At 48.5% G+C, this 16,127-nt stretch overlaps 1 protein-coding gene across 1 annotated transcript in view; it reads left to right on the plus strand.

The window, feature by feature from the left end:
* The first annotated feature begins 1,138 nt into the window (after window positions 1–1,138).
* SLC23A3 (solute carrier family 23 member 3) overlaps window positions 1,139–16,127 on the plus strand; it is a 412,559-nt gene continuing 397,570 nt past the window's right edge. The window contains exon 1 of the mRNA XM_086954432.1: window positions 1,139–1,335. Coding sequence (XP_086810558.1) covers window positions 1,228–1,335 — 108 coding nt within the window. The 5' untranslated portion in view covers window positions 1,139–1,227. The remainder of the gene's footprint in view (window positions 1,336–16,127) is intronic.

Consider the following 16,127-nt stretch of genomic DNA (forward strand, 5'->3'; position numbering starts at 1 on the left):
CCGGACATATGCAAATCAGCCTTGGTCCTGCTCCAATAGGAACACTCCAGCCTGAACTGCTCAGCTAGGCCCTCCCTGAACCAGAACAGAAACAACCCAAAACCAGGTTTCTGTGTGGTGCACGTTGGTTCCAGTCGCACAGTGAGAGCAGGACCCGTGTCTGGGCATAGAGTGTCTGGGCATAGTGTGTCTGGGCATAGTGTGTCTGGGCATAGAGTTTCTGGGCATAGAGTGTCTGGGCATAGAGTGTCTGGGCATAGAGTGTCTGGGCATAGAGTGTCTGGGCATAGTGTGTCTGGGCATAGAGTGTCTGGGCATGATGTTGCACCTAGGGCATCAAAGCACAGAATCACAAAAAGTGATGGATGGATGCTTGAATGAATCTCAGCCACTGGCAGTTAAAGTATCCCAGTCCATGGTTTTCGTGCCACTGTGCCACCTCAGATTAGACCCGGCCATATGCAAATCAGCCTTGGTCCTGCTCCAATAGGAACAGCCCAGCCCGGACTGCCAGGCGAGGTCCTCCCTGAATCCGAATACAAGCCCCAGGCCCGGCTTCTGCCTCGACGTCAGCCACCAAAACCCTTCCCTCAGAGGCCAAATCAAAAAGGTACATTCTGATAAGCAGGAAGGAGCCGAGTAGCTTCTGACGCATCTACCCACAAGGCTCCGGGGTCAGGAGCACGAGGCGCTATATGCTGCTATAGTCAGTTCACCCTAAGTCTGCGCCAGGCCTTTTGCTTTCAGCTGCTTAGCTTGTTCCAAAGCCCCGGAGAATTCCCCGAATTAAACGCGTGCTCATTTCCTTCCAAGAACCAATGTTTTAAGGAACAGAGTTTCGTGGCAGTGCCATGACGCAAGGTCGAATGGTTTTCGGGTGTGTGGCCTCCCCTGCACGCGTCCCGGGCCCAAATACCAGTGGGTTCCCAGGCCCCTTGTTATTGCCAGCCCACCTGGCGCAAAAGAGGCGCGTACTGAAAGCCAGTTACTGGACAACCTGTGTGAAGGCATCCGGAACAGAGGGGTTAATGGCTAACTGGCCGAAGGAGGCTTATGTAAGATGCAGCCAGGGGTCAAAGGATCACACTGGACTGTCCTTGGCACCGGCGCAGTCTCTGCTCTTCTGCGCCAGCCGGGGCTCCTTACTGGCAGCGGCGCTGCAAGCGGTGATGCCCGCTGACCCTGCATGCCCGGGCACAGAGGGACGCAGCCGCGCCCAGTGACACCATGAAGGCTGGCTCCTGCTGGGCACCTGCCGCCGGGGTCCCCTGCACCCCTTCTTACCCCGTGCACAAGGACCCCCCCTGGGGACTCAGTGGCCTCTTTGCACTCCAGGTAAGGGCTGTGGGGCTCAGAGGAGGGTGGGGCTAGAGCAAGAACAGCAGGACAGGCTGGGGCTCCTGTAAGGTCCATGGGGTTGGGGCTGAGAGAGGGGTATATCAGGCGACAGACCACAAAGGCGAACTCAGTGTCAGTCTAGTGCTTTAGAAGGACATTTAGCGTGGTGTCAGTCTCATGCCAGGCATGACGCCTCTGCAGTGTCACCAGAGATGAGAGCAGGCTCGGCTCCAGGAATTTTTATTTGGGTGGGCCAAGAGTGCATTCGGGTGGGCCACTGCGGCAGTCGCGACTCGCGCGAGGGAGTGGGGGTCGAGGAATAGTGGGTTGGCGGGGGGTTGCGCGCAGAGATCTGGTGGGGAGGGGTTCAATTTAATAATATTCATTAAAAAAACAGGAAGCAGGAAGCCAGGCTTCCTCCCCTAAGCCAATCACAATGCTCTAAGCAGCGCTGTGATTGGGCAGTATGCCACCCAGCCAGGGGCCTATGTGGCCCTGCCCTGCTCGCATGTACAAACGCTATTGTGCAAGACGGTATTAACAACGGTCGTCCCTTCCTAATAGCGAGCCGCATTTGTATGCATCATTGTTTTGCGACCACAATTAAAGTCACAAAACACTTTCAGTTTACCTCCTACTCCAAATAGGTAGTAATCCACTTGAAAGAGGAAGGGGTTTTCTAGGTCTCCTGAGGCGGAAGCCGGGAGGGTGTTTGTTTACTATTTTTAAAACCTTTTAAATTGTTTGAGAGTCACATTTAACTGTGTTCACCACCTATCTCCTCGTGGCATCTCAGCACCGGGCTCTCAACTCCTCGTAGAGAGGTGCACAGCGGAGTTTAGCGCTGCAGCCATTCCTGGCGTCGATTGAGGCCACGCCCCTTTTGTGAGGCCACGCCCCCTTACCGAAGCAGAACAACAACCTGGAGCATATATAAGGCTCGCTGACTAAAAGCGCCGGTTAATTGCTTTTCTAGGTCTCCTGAGGCGGAAGCCGGGAGGGTGTTTGTTTACTATTTTTAAAACCTTTTAAATTGTTTGAGAGTCACATTTAACTGTGTTCACCACCTATCTCCTCGTGGCATCTCAGCACTGGGCTCTCAACTCCTCGTAGAGAGGTGCACAGCGGAGTTTAGCGCTGCCGCCATTCCTGGCGTCGATTGAGGCCACGCCCCTTTTGTGAGGCCACGCCCCCTTCACCACTCTCTCCCGCCACTATAAAATATGTGTATGTTCCGGAGGCGCAGCGGACGGGCGCAGCGGGGGCGCCGTTTGCGCGCCTAAGGCGCGCCTAAGGCAAGCCCGTCTGCGCCCGTCCGCGACGGGACCGCGACCAGCGCCAGCCACGCTGTCGGTAAGAGTAGGGACGCCACCCGGATCGTTTGGTCCAAGTCTGCATTACTAGCCCTGAATACAGACAATCCCTGTCATGCTCTCAGGTATGACCTGGCCAACGATACACTACCGCAATCATGTCCGGTGTGCCACTCGCCACTTCGCGAAGTTCCACTCCCTAAAACAGCAGTTTTAAATTCTAAAACAGGCTCCCCGATTAACCACCCTGACATCACTATTAAAGCCGCCCTATTAAATTGCAGATCCCTCCCCAGGCATGCTGACGACATCTGGCTGCTATTAGAGGACTCTGATTGGGACGCTCTATTTCTTACAGAAACATGGCTGTCTGTGGACAGTGTAGCTTCTATCTCACTGGCTGTCCCACCAGGCTACAAAATGAGCGTCTCAAACAGAAAAAATGATAAAAAGGGCGGTGGGGTAGCGATTATTTTTAAAGACAAATATACACTATCCTCCTCAACGCCTACCCCCACCCCAGGCATTGAGGGGCTTCATTTCTGCTTTCAAATAAACCCCCATTTGTCTCTAGCCGGCCTGATCATCTATCGGCCCCCGGATTGCCTTACCAACTATACTGCCGAACTAATGGACCTTATAGTCCAAAGCTCAATAGTTCACCCCCATTTTATTGCAGTTGGCGATTTCAATGTTCACATTGACAGCCTAGACTGCCCCCTAGCCACCCAATTTATTTCTACTCTGGAAGCGGCGAACCTATTCCAAATTATCTCGGAACCAACGCATAAGGCAGGCCACACGTTGGACCTGATATTCTCCAATATCCCAGACTGTTCAGCCAAAACCGCACAACCACTGCTTTGGACGGATCACTTCTTAATCCCTTTTTCTTTCTCCTTCCCCTCCCACCACCAGACAAAAGGGAGACGATCCTATGTTCGCAGAAACTGGGCTAACATATCAGCAGAGACTCTCTGTCCGGCTCTCTCAGCCACTACTCCAACTCTGTCATCAGATGTGAACTCGGACGCTGTGGCTCTAAATCTCTGGATAGGTAATACGCTGGATACTATCGCGCCTGCAAAAATCGCTATATCACGCAGAGAATCCCCTTCGGCCCCATGGTTCTCGACTGAGCTATTGGCTGAAAAAAGTCATTGCAAAAAACTAGAGCGTCTCTGGCGGATAAACTATTCCACATCAGCAAAAATTAGCTATAAAGAAGCCCTGCGTGTTTTCGACAAATCCATAAAAAAAGCAAAACAATTGTTCTTTGCAACCTCCATTCAGCAGGCTGAGCAATCCAGCAAGGAAGTTTTTAAAATTGTTCAATCCTTTTTTAAACCTCGGGCAATTGAAACTGAAGTGACTCCGTCGGAGAAACTCTGCGAGGACATCTCGGTCTTTTTTGATAAAAAGATCGAGAAAGTCTACGACACCTTCACCAGTCCCGAGCCTACAATCTTGTCCGACACAAATGATAATGTGGCTTCCCTCCCCGCCTTAGCTCAATTCCTTCCTATTTCCCTCGCCGAGGCCAAAAGGGAATTACAAAAATGTAAATCAGGGGCTCCTGATGACCCTTGCCCGCCCAAGCTCTGGAAAATGATGTCGGACTCAATTGCCACTTCATTGCTACATATCTGGAATACATCCATCAACACTGGTCTATTCCCTGATTGCTGGAAACATGCCACACTCCTGCCTTTAAAAAAGAAACCAAACGGTGCCCCGGATGATCTGAGCAATCTCCGGCCAATTTCCCTGTTAGCGGCCCCTGGCAAAATGTTTGAAAAACTGATACAGCGCCAACTGAACAGGTTTATAGAAGAAAGAGACACACTACATGAAACCCAGTCGGGTTTCAGGGCGGGCTTTAGCACTGAGACCGCTCTGATAGAAGTAGCTGAGTCAATCAGGTGGTCTTTAGATTCAGGAGCATCGGCTATGTTGGTGCTCCTGGATCTATCTGCCGCTTTTGATACTGTGGATCATGTGAGGCTACTGTCAAGGCTAAAAAACACAGGCCTGGAAGATAAGGCTCTGGGCTGGCTACAGTCCTATCTCACGGATCGTACCCAGAAAGTAGCCTTGGGCCCCCTTTCCTCAAAACCTAAACCCCTCTGGTGTGGTGTCCCTCAGGGCTCGGCCCTCAGTCCACTACTTTTTAATATTTATCTGGCTCCTCTCTTTTCCCTTATTGCTAATTGGGGTGTCAAGGCGATTTCATACGCCGACGACACACAATTAATCTTCCCCTTTTCGGACGTCTCAGAGGCAGCCTTCAGTAATATGAAGGGATGTTTGCGAGATGTTGCCAAATGGATGAATGCAAACAAACTCAAATTGAATGCGAGCAAGACGGAGGTCATCTTCTTTGGCAAACATACTCGGCCCCCCCCAAGCCTGTGGTGGCCCTCCGAAATGGGTATCCCTCCTCTACCCAGCACCAACGCGAAAAATCTGGGAGTAAGATGGGATGAGAGTCTCTCCTTTTCTTCACATATACAGCAGGTCTCTGCGTGCTGTCTCCATAAACTAAGAAACCTTCGCAAATTTCTGTCCCTTCTGCCTGAAGACTGTCGCAAGACGGTGGTCCATGCTACAGTCACTTCCAGACTGGATTACGCAAACGGCCTCTACCTTGGCCTACCCAAATATCTGGTGCAACGACTGCAGATCGTGCAGAACGCGGCTGCGAGACTGCTAAAAAACATCCCTTTTAAACAGCATGTCTCTCCGTACTTGCGCGACCTGCATTGGCTTCCTGTAGCCTGCAGAATCAAGTTTAAAGCTCTAACTCTAGCGTTTAGAGCCCAAAAGGGGACCTGCCCCTCCTATCTAAAGCTTAGACTCCCCAGATACTATCAGGAGAGATGCTTGCGCTCTAATTCACGAAACCAGCTCTCCATCCCCCGCGCCAAGAGAGCCAGACTCGGAGGCAGATCTTTCTCGGCCTGCACGGCGACACTCTGGAACGCCCTACCGGTCAACATCCAACTGGCTCCAACGAAAGCCAGTTTTAAGAGGCAGCTAAAGACCTGGCTCTTTTCCCAGAATAACTAAACACTCTCTCCCCTTTTTCCGCCCATTCCTACCTGGAAAAATGATCACTCAGCGCCGGGACACCTCCTTGTGAGGTAGCTGTTCGCGCTATATAAATATCGGTATTATTATTATTATTATTAAGGGGTCACCAGGGGAGCCCTTCCCTTTTGTGAAAGGATGTGAAAATATTTGTTAAGAGCAAGCAGTGGTCCCATGGACTGCTGCCTGCTCTTAACAAAAATAAAACAGACATTTTATTTTTATTTTTTAAAATGCATGCCATGTAAGGTCCCTTTGATGTGAAAAGGAGGTTTCTGAGGTGGGAGTATCAGGCAAGTAACACTACTCAGCCTCCCTCGTTGCCAGCCTTCAGAGAGAATCTCTTTTCATTACTAATGCCACCTAACCCCGGACTCTGCAGCACACTCCCTTCCAGCCCTGATTATCCATTTTCTACCATCCATCTCTTGTGCACCTTATCTCACAGCTGACCTTGGGCCCCAGCCCCATACCAGCCACCATCTGCATCCTTTTTCATTATTCCTGGTAAAAAAAATGAGTAAAATCCCCCTCAAACTTAAAACAATAAATATACCAGTAAATATAATTAGCACACACTTTAAAATATGTTCCACAGTGGCTCTAATGACCCGACTGCTAATTTAATAAACAAAAACAGAAAGGCCATGACAGGGTTGGCTTTAGCGCTGGGGTGGAAGTCTTTATTGGTGCCCCACGATTGACCTCTTTCTCTTTACTACCACCCTCCAACAGTGCACGTCATCTCTCCGTAGCCTTTCTCTCTCATGACCTCCTCCTCAGACTCTCACACTACCACCCTCTACCAGTGCCCCTCATCTCTCCCTAGACTCTCCACTATTGACCTCCTTCCCGGATGTCCTCATTACCACCCTCCAACAGTGCCCCTCATCTCTCTGTAGCCTCTCTCCCTCATGATTCCCTCCTCAGACTCCCTCACTACCACCCTCCAAAAGTGCTCCTCATCTCTGCGTAGCCCTCCATGACCTCCTCCTCTGATTAGTTCACTGCTACCCTCCAACAGTGCCCTCCTCTCTACATAGACTCTCCCCATATTCACTTCCTCCTCGGATGCCCTTATTGCCACCCTCCAACAGTGCCCATCATCTCTCCGTAGCCACTCTCATATGCTTTTCATTTGTGGTATATCGCTACTCATAGTGTAGGGTTTCACAGTACTTTATATAATTCACACATTATGCAGAGACAATGAATCGTACAAATATGTAAATCAGCCTATAGGGAATGTCACATAAGCCAATGAGGATTACCAGGTGTAGGATTCACATGTCAGCCATACTGGTGGGCAGTATGTGTTAAGAGGGATAGGTCTGAAGAAGCACAAACTCAGGATTTAAAGCATACCCCAGTGGTTAGGGTTTGTCTTTACTGATAAAAAATGTACGTCTGCCAAAACGAACTCTTTAGAGCAACATTAGAATAATGAAAGAGTGAGGAAATTCTAACTATATCGCAATACACAAAAAACCTTCTAATTTTAACATTCAGGTTTGTATGCAGCTCTTAGAATACAGTTCATATGTCACTGTCCTATGTTAGATCTGTAACTTCTGAACTGCAAGTAACAAAAGGATCTCTGTGACGAAGGCAGTAACCCACTGAGCTATCCACATAAACTACAGTTTATCTGCATCCCAAAACTACAAACAGACAAAAGATTTCTATCCAGCAGGACCATTAATCACCAGAGTTATCTGGACATTTGTACTGTTGTCTTGCATTTGTGGCAGAGCCAGTCATGAAAATTATACAAGTAATTTAAGTGAAATATACACGGCATACACAAAGTATGTGTCTTGCTGGGCCCTCACAGATTTTAAAAATATGAAAATAGCCACACATTCTCGGAGCAACATGAAGTATGTATCTTGTTGGGCCTTTGCAGGGTTTTTTTAAAAACGAAATAGCCACACATTCTCTTACCCACTGGGTTGGAAATCTGTCTCACAGCCCGATCTGATAAGCAGCTGAAGGGGGTCAGGAAAGGTGAATCAGGATAAACAAACTCCTTTTCTCCAGCACTGAAAAGAAGGAAATCTCCATGCAGCATGCAAAGGTCACCTGGTGCCAAAGAAGGGATTTGTCCCCTTCACCATGTCCCTATTCTACCACAAGTGGGCGGGGACACAACTCACCTTTCCAAAGGAGATGCGTGATTGGGGGTGCCTGAGAGAGCGCCAACGCCCAATCACGCAACTCCTAGAAGATGATGATAAATTACATTCAGAGGAACGTTTTAAATTATAGTGCAATTTTTCTGTTGCCTTCTTGACGCCGCTGCAAAGGCCAACATTCGTGTTTGGGTGAGCCAGGCTCATGTTTGGGTGGACCAGGCTCATGTTTGGGTGGGCCTGGCCCACCCTCTAGAACCGGGCCTGGCTGAGAGAGTCATGCCTAGCCGAGCGTCTCTGCAGGCTCGCCAGAGCAGAGAGAGTCATGCCTAGCCGAGCGTCTCTGCAGGGTCGCCAGTGCAGACAGAGTCATGCCTAGCAAAGAGTCTCTGCAGTGTCGCCAGAGCTGAGAGAGTCATGCCAAGCTGAGCGTCTCTGCAGTGTCACCAGAGCAGAGAGAGTCATGCCTAGCCGAGCGTATCCGCAGGTTCGCTAGAGCAGAGAGAGTCGTGCCTAGCCGAGCGTCTCTGCAGGGTCGCCAGAGCAGACAGGGTTATGCCTAGCCAAGCGACTCTTCAGTGTCGCCAGAGCTGAGATGGTCATGCCTAGCCAAGCGTCTCTGCAGTGTCGCCAGATCTGAGAGAGTCATTCCTAGCCGAGCATCACCACAGGGTCACCAGAGCTGAGAGAATCATGCCAAGCCGAGCGTCTCTGCAGTGTCGCCAGAGCAGAGAGTGTCAAGTCTAGCCAAGCGTCTCTGCAGGGTGGCCAGAGCTGAGAGAGTCATGCCTAGCCTAGCTCCTCTGCAGGGTCGCCAGAGCTGAGGGAGTCATGCCTAGCCGAGCGTGTCTGCAGTGTCGCCAGAGCAGACAGAGTCATGCCTAGCCTAGTGCCTCTGCAGAGTGGCCAGAGCAGAGAGAGTCATGCCTAGCTGAGCGTCTCTGCAGTGTCGCCAGAGCTGAGAGAGTCATGCCTAGCCTAGCACCTCTGCAGAGTGACCAGAGCCGAAAGAGTCATGCCTAGCATAGCGCCTCATCAGGGTTGCCAGAGCAGAGTCATGCCTAGCTGAGCGTCTCTGCAGTGTCGCCAGAGCTGATAGAGTCATGCCTAGCCTAGCGCCTCTGCAGTGCCACCAGAGCCGAGAGAGTCGGGCCTAGCCTAGCGCCTCTGCAGGGTGATGACAGCTGAGAGAGTCATGCCTAGCCGAGCATCTCTGCAGTATCCTGAGCTGAGAGAGTCATGCCTAGCCTAGAGCCACTGCAGAGTGACCAGCTCAGAGAGTCAAGCCTAGTCTAGCGCCTCTGCAGGGTTGCCAGAGCAGAGAGAGTCATGCCGAGCCTAGCGCCTCTGCAGTGCCACCAGAGCCGAGAGAGTCATGCCTAGCCTAGTGCCTCTGCAGGGTGATGACAGCTGAGAGAGTCATGCCTAGCCGAGCGTCTCTGCAGTGTCGCCAGAGCTGAGGGATTCAGGTCTTGCCGAGCGCCTCTGCTAGGTCAACAGAGCTGAGAGAGTCATGCCTAGCTGAGCGTCTCTGCAGTGTCGCCAGAGCTGAGAGATTCAGGTCTAGCCGAGCGCCTCTGTTAGGTCAACAGAGCTGAGAGAGTCATGCCTAGCTGAGCGTCTCTGCAGGGTCGTCAGAGCTGAGAGAGTCATGCCTAGCCTAGTGCCTCTGCAGTGTCGCCAGAGCCGAGAGAGTCATGCCTAGCCTTGCACCTCTGCAGGGTCACCAGAGCTGAGAGAGTCATTCCTAGCTGATCGTCTCTGCAGTGTCGTCAGAGCTGAGAGAGTCATGCCTAGCCAGGCATCACCGCAGGGTCACCAGAGATGAGAGAGACATGCCTAGCCTTGCACCTCTGCAGGGTCAACAGAGCTGAAAGAGTCATGCCTAGCTGAGCGTCTCTGCAGGGTCGTCAGAGCTGAGAGAGTCATGCCTAGCTGAGCGTCTCTGCAGGGTCGTCAGAGCTGAGAGAGTCATGCCTAGCCTAGCGCCTCTGCAGTGCCACCAGAGCCGAGAGAGTCATGCCTAGCCTAGCGCCTCTGCAGTGCCACCAGAGCCGAGAGAGTCATGCCTAGCCTAGCACCTCATCAGGGTTACAAGAGCAGAGAGAGTCATACCTAGCTGAACGTCTCTGCAGTGTCGCCAGAGCTGAGAGAGTCATGCCTAGCCTAGCGCCTCTGCAGTGCCACCAGAGCCGAGAGAGTCATGCCTAGCCTAGCGCCTCTGCAGTGCCACCAGAGCCGAGAGAGTCATGCCTAGCCTAGCACCTCATCAGGGTTACAAGAGCAGAGAGAGTCATACCTAGCTGAACGTCTCTGCAGTGTCGCCAGAGCTGAGAGAGTCATGCCTAACCTAGCGCCTCTGCAGTGTCGCCAGAGCCTAGAGAGTCATGCCTAGCCTAGCGCCTCTGCAGTGTCGCCAGAGCCTAGAGAGTCATGCCTAGCCTAGCGCCTCCGCAGTGTCGCCAGAGCCTAGAGAGTCATGCCTAGCCTAGCGCCTCCGCAGTGTTGCCAGAGCCTAGAGAGTCATGCCTAGCCTAGCGCCTCATCAGGGTCACCAGAGCCTAGAGAGTCATGCCTAGCCTAGCGCCTCTGCAGTGTCGCCAGAGCCTAGAGAGTCATGCCTAGCCTAGCGCCTCTGCAGTGTCACCAGAGCCTAGAGAGTCATGCCTAGCCTAGCGCCTCTGCAGTGCCACCAGAGCCGAGAGAGTCATGCCTAGCCTAGTGCCTCCACAGGGTCTCCAGAGCTCAGCGAGTCATGCCTAGCTGAGCTCCTCTGTTGGATCACCAGAACTCAGAGATTCGTGCCTAGCCTAACACTTCCGCAGCTTTGCCTGAGCTGAGAGAGTTATTCCTGGCAAAGAGTAATGCAACCTAGTGATTTGCGCTGCGTTGCGTTACTTCGGATTTATCAAGTTGCTCAGGGCCACGCAAAGTGGCCTCGTGTGGCTTGATAAATTGCATTTTGAGCTTGCATCATGCATGCAGCACATTTCCTGGTGCAAGAGCAATGCAACCCCAGTCATAAATCTGACCCATAGTGCCTAGAACATTCATCACAGCGTTTCTGAGCCCTACTGATTCACATCAGTTGATACTCCCAATACAAAAACTTTCATAGAAATCATAAACACATTGGGACTAAAACAACAGACATAGGGGTCCACACATCGTGGAGGACATACCCTTGACGGGATATGCACAAAAGCCGTTAATCTAACTGTTGAGCCTCCAGTCACTATAACTTGGTCAGACCATAAGTTAATTCCCTTCAAATTTGTCTATGATTATGTCCAACTAGAATAATATCCCAGCAAATCGGGCCTCACACGGAAGTGGAATAGCATGCTCCGAAATCCCAATTTAGAGAGCATGGCAGAAACCGCAAAACCTTTCCTCGCCGGATATCCGGAGACTGACAATAACCTATTTAATGAATGGATATTGTCATTGGTTAATACGTTAGCTCCACTAAAGAATAACACAGCAACAAAAAATCAGCCCCTTCGTTTACCCCCCATTTGAAAGCCTTAAAAGAACATTGTAGACAAGCGGAAAAACAATGGAGGAAACACTAGGAAGCTGAAGATCTCAAACTGCTTAAACTAGCACTCAGAGCATACCATCAACAAATTAGAACAGAAAAAAGACACACTATTCTAATCTAATAAACAGGGCAGATGATAATCAGAAAACTATCTTTAATATAGTGAAATCTTTCACGAATTCCACAAGCCTAGATCGAGCAATTCCTCCTTCACAGGACTTATGCGATAGAATCGCTGAGTTCTTTGACAATAAAATCAAAGACCTAAAGAAAGATTTCACAAACATACCACCAAAGCCAAACAAAGACCAAGCATTAAGAACAAAAAGGGAACTCACACGTTTTAACCCTTTCGATGCTCATGACGAGCTCAGCTCGTCATGATGCACAGTTGAGCTGTGCTGATGACGAGCTGAGCTCGTCATGACACCAGCAAAATGGCAATTTCCAGCACAGGGGGGGAAAACGCCTAGCAGCCAAGGTGTTAAGGAGATAAATCTAGAACAATCCAGGCAAGCCACCCTCTCCTGTAAGTCAGGCTCACCTTTCGACCCATGTCCCCCGAAAATCTTACATGCATTGGTGGATACTGTACATCCCGTTATCAATCGGATCATCGATACCACCTTTAGGCTAGCAAAAATCCCTGATATCTGGAAGACTGCTGCTGTGAAGCCTCTCAAAAAAAGAAAATTTCCGACCCCACCACTCTCTCCAACCTCAGACCTATTTCACTATTACCAAGTCTGAGTAAAATTGTGGAGAAATTAGTCAATTCCCAACTTAATGACTTCCTGCAAGAAACCAACACCCTGCACTCCAGGCAATCAGGTTTCAGACCAGGCCACTCAACTGAATCAGTGCTGCTCCACACCACTGACACCCTAAAGTTTGCTTTGGATCGGGGTAAGGAGGCAGTACTGGTTCAGTTGGATTTATCAGCGGCGTTCGATACTGTTTCTCATTACATCCTGAGAGACAGGCTTGCACACAGCGGAATCACGAACAAGGCACTGGCCTCGATCACATCTTTCCTAGATAATAGACGTCAGATTGTAACACTGGGAAGTTACAAATCGGGAGAAAAATGGTTGTCATCGGGGGTTCCCCAGGGCTCATCCCTGAGCCCAAACCTCTTTAATCTTTACATGACTCCACTCCTCTCTCTGATAGCCACCTTTTATGTTGAATCGATTGCATACGCTGATGACACTCAGCTGATCCTCACTCTTGACAAAAATTCCACAGAGGTGGATGAGAAGTTTCACCACTGTCTAACAGCAGTGATGGATTGGATAAAACTGAATCATCTTAAATGTAATAGCTCTAAAACAGAAATTATGCTGTTTGGAAAGTCCAATGTATTTAGACCCAACCAGTGGTGGCCCTCAAAGTCAGATGCTCCACCCACAACAGTAGATTCAGTCATAAATTTTGGAATAAAATTCGACCCCACACTATCTTTCCACAGACAAGCACTTGCTATAGCAGGCATGTTTTTCAAAACTATAAAAACTCTACAATAATTCTTCGATCTACTCCCGGTGCCTGCTAGAAAGACGGTTGCAGCAGCCCTAATTTTATCTCGGTTGGACTACTGCAACAGTCTTTATGCAGGAACGAAAAAGACGGTTGAGAAAAGATTGCAGGTGGTCCAGAATGCTGCAGCGAGACTAGTATTCAAACTGCCTAGAGACTCCTCCTCAGCAGCAGCACTTAAAGCGCTTCACTGGCTACCGGTCCATAAGAGGATTCTTTTTTAAATCCCGATCATTACATACAAAGCCATAAGCGCAGCTGGACCAGAATATCTAAGATCCAGAATCAAGCCATACACCACCAAACATACTCTGCGGTCTACTTCAGAGAACCTGTTAACAGTACCCGATGTGAAATTGAAAACCAGGGGTGGAAAGACTATGGCAGTACTAGGGACAAAAGCCTGGAAGGGTCTACCCACTCAGCTGAGGCACACACAAACGGAACCTACTTTCAGGATGCTCCTCAAAACGTGGATTTTTGCTAACCCCAGACCAACTGGCGCTATCTCTTATTTAAACGCTTCACTCAGTCATCCTCTCCTCTGTGAAAATCTCCTAGATTTCCTTTTCCGCTAAGCGCCAAGAGGCTCCTTGCAGTGAACGTCACACTATACAAAAAACGCTTTCATTCATTCATGCCAGAAGGAGAAATAAGTATGCAACACACAATTTGCCTAAACCACACTTACTTAAACGAAAAACGTTTTTTATAGGTTAGAAAAATATTTATTACATTCCAACCCAGCATGCTTATTCAATGCCAATTATTTTTAACTTTTGAAATATACTTTCACATAGATTAGCAGAAATAAAACAGACTGTACATTCAAATATTTACATCACTGTACAATTGTTTTGATACACATAGAAATAAACAATGTCAAAATAATATATCAACATCAAACATCCTACAAAGAAATTAATACATAACAAAAAAACAGTATCACATACATATAGAGTCAATGAATGAGAAAAGTCTAAAGAATGGGGAATATAGTCAACTGAATGACTCAAAGTTGGTAGTATCTGGACTAGCAAGTCCTAGATTTCTTTGTAGATAATACTCTATTCCACCAAAACTGCCAACGTGTTTCGAGGTCAGGACAAGTGTCCATGGACTCTCATCAGGGCTTTTATTCTTTGTGTCTGAAATATGCAAAGAAAAAAGCGTTTTACTATCTTAATGAAATGCAAGCCTCTGTTCTTGCATTCACTACTAGTTTGTAAATGGATAGACTCTACATACCAGGCTCTTTTTATAGACCGGAGAGGGCTTGTGGGACTTGTTGTCAAAATCCGGGGCACCTGGGGGATCAATCGTTTTCTGTGAACGGGCAATCTAATCTGAAAAATCAGGGTTTGGATCGATTAAGTTTGGCTCAGCGTTTAGATAGCTGTCTAATAAATGAAAAAACGGCATTGCTTTTGACCAACTTAACACACTGACCTTTCGTGTGCCGCCAATCGGCGAGATGGCTGATGAAATGTGACCATCCGTGTGTGTTCCTAGAGGGAGCATAGTGAGTACGTATAAATAAAATTTGTGGAAAGGAGAATCAATCCTCATATACATTATTTATGGGCGCTTTAGAGTGACGACAGGAGCCTACCTTGCCAATGACTTCGTTATTCTTAAATTCAGTGTTTCTTCAGCGCTCACGGTCCTGTCAAGTAGAGGAACGCTTATGAAAATTCTGGCAACATTAATATTGTAAATCAAAGGGCGCACTTCTCAACTCAAGCGTTACCTAATCCAGACGTGCTTTCTCAACAACTATGTTTGTCGTGTTCTCAATCAAAATGGCCGGCTGGTGTCACTATATTGTGTATAGCATAAATATGGAAACTACGAAGTATTTAAGTTTAGTGTGTGCGCTGTGTTGCTGAGGAGCTTTTTGCTGAAATTCAAGGAGCGCGTGTAGTGTGTAACGGGAGTGTTTCGCACAAACATGCCCTTTATTGCCGGATCAGATGGGTAAATGCAAGGACACAACTAGAAAGTCCAGAGCCCCTTTGGTGATTTTGTAAGAATAAATATTTGTGGAAAATAGAAGAACCAGGCCCACTGGCCCGACCTGGCACGTCAAACCTGACAGTCAAGTCACTCCAGAAACTGGTCAACTTATTACAAACGCGCTATCTCCGAGAGGTTGTTGAGCCCGGTTTGTGCGCTATTAAATTTCAGAATAAGGTATGCCTCCTTTTGAAGCAAAATGCGCTCGACATCATGGCATCGATTTGTGGATTTTACTGTGAATAGGACGGACCACTTAAAGTCATGCTCATCATGTCTCTTTTCCAAGAAGTGCTCGACCATGAGAGCTGACATCACTTTCTTCTTAATCCGGGACCGGTGCTGGCTGATTCTATGATTAATCTGCTGGCTAGTCTTGGCAACATACATTTTCATGCAGGGGCACAGTATCACATAGACCACATTTTTGGTCCTGCAATTAGAAAACTCCGTATGTGACCATTTCACTCCTTGATGTATAAATTCCTTGCCTTCGATAGTATTTGGGCAAGCTACACAATTCCCACACTTATGGTGGCTCTCAATAGGTTTCAAATTCCATTGTGACAGCAAGTCACTTTTTGGCTTTGCTGCTGCAATATCAGCCCTGATCAGCTGTTGCCCGATGCTCTGATTCTTTTTGTAGGCGAAAATCGGTTTAGGAAAGGGACAATCAAGACTTTCCAAAAGGTGCCAATTCTTCAGCACAGCCTGTCTTAATTTGTGTGTTTAAGGACAGAACGTAGTTACACACACAAGGTTCTCAAGCGGTGTGCGTTTCTTAACTTGAAGTAGGCATTCGCGAGGCGTATATCTAGCTAGTTTGAATAAATGTTTCAAGAGATTTTTGGGATAGCCTGTTTGTTGTATGTCAGAGCAGAAATTGCAGGCATGTTTGTCGTAATCATGTATGTCAGAGCAATTCCTCCTAATCCTAAGTAGTTGCCCATAGGGCAGATTAGCTTCTGTGGTGTAGGATTGTATTCCTATCTGTAGTTTTTATGTAAAGAGATGTTTTTAATTGTCCTTGATCGCATATAAGCTCAACATCTAGGAATGTCATGCGACTAGTGTTGTATTCAATGGAAAATTGGATGTCTCTGTGTCTCGTATTAAGCCAACCGTGGAATGCCAATAGTTCGGTCTGGCTTCCCT

This window comes from Lissotriton vulgaris, chromosome 2_1, assembly GCF_964263255.1.
Source record: "Lissotriton vulgaris chromosome 2_1, aLisVul1.2, whole genome shotgun sequence".
Lineage (NCBI taxonomy): Eukaryota > Metazoa > Chordata > Amphibia > Caudata > Salamandridae > Lissotriton > Lissotriton vulgaris.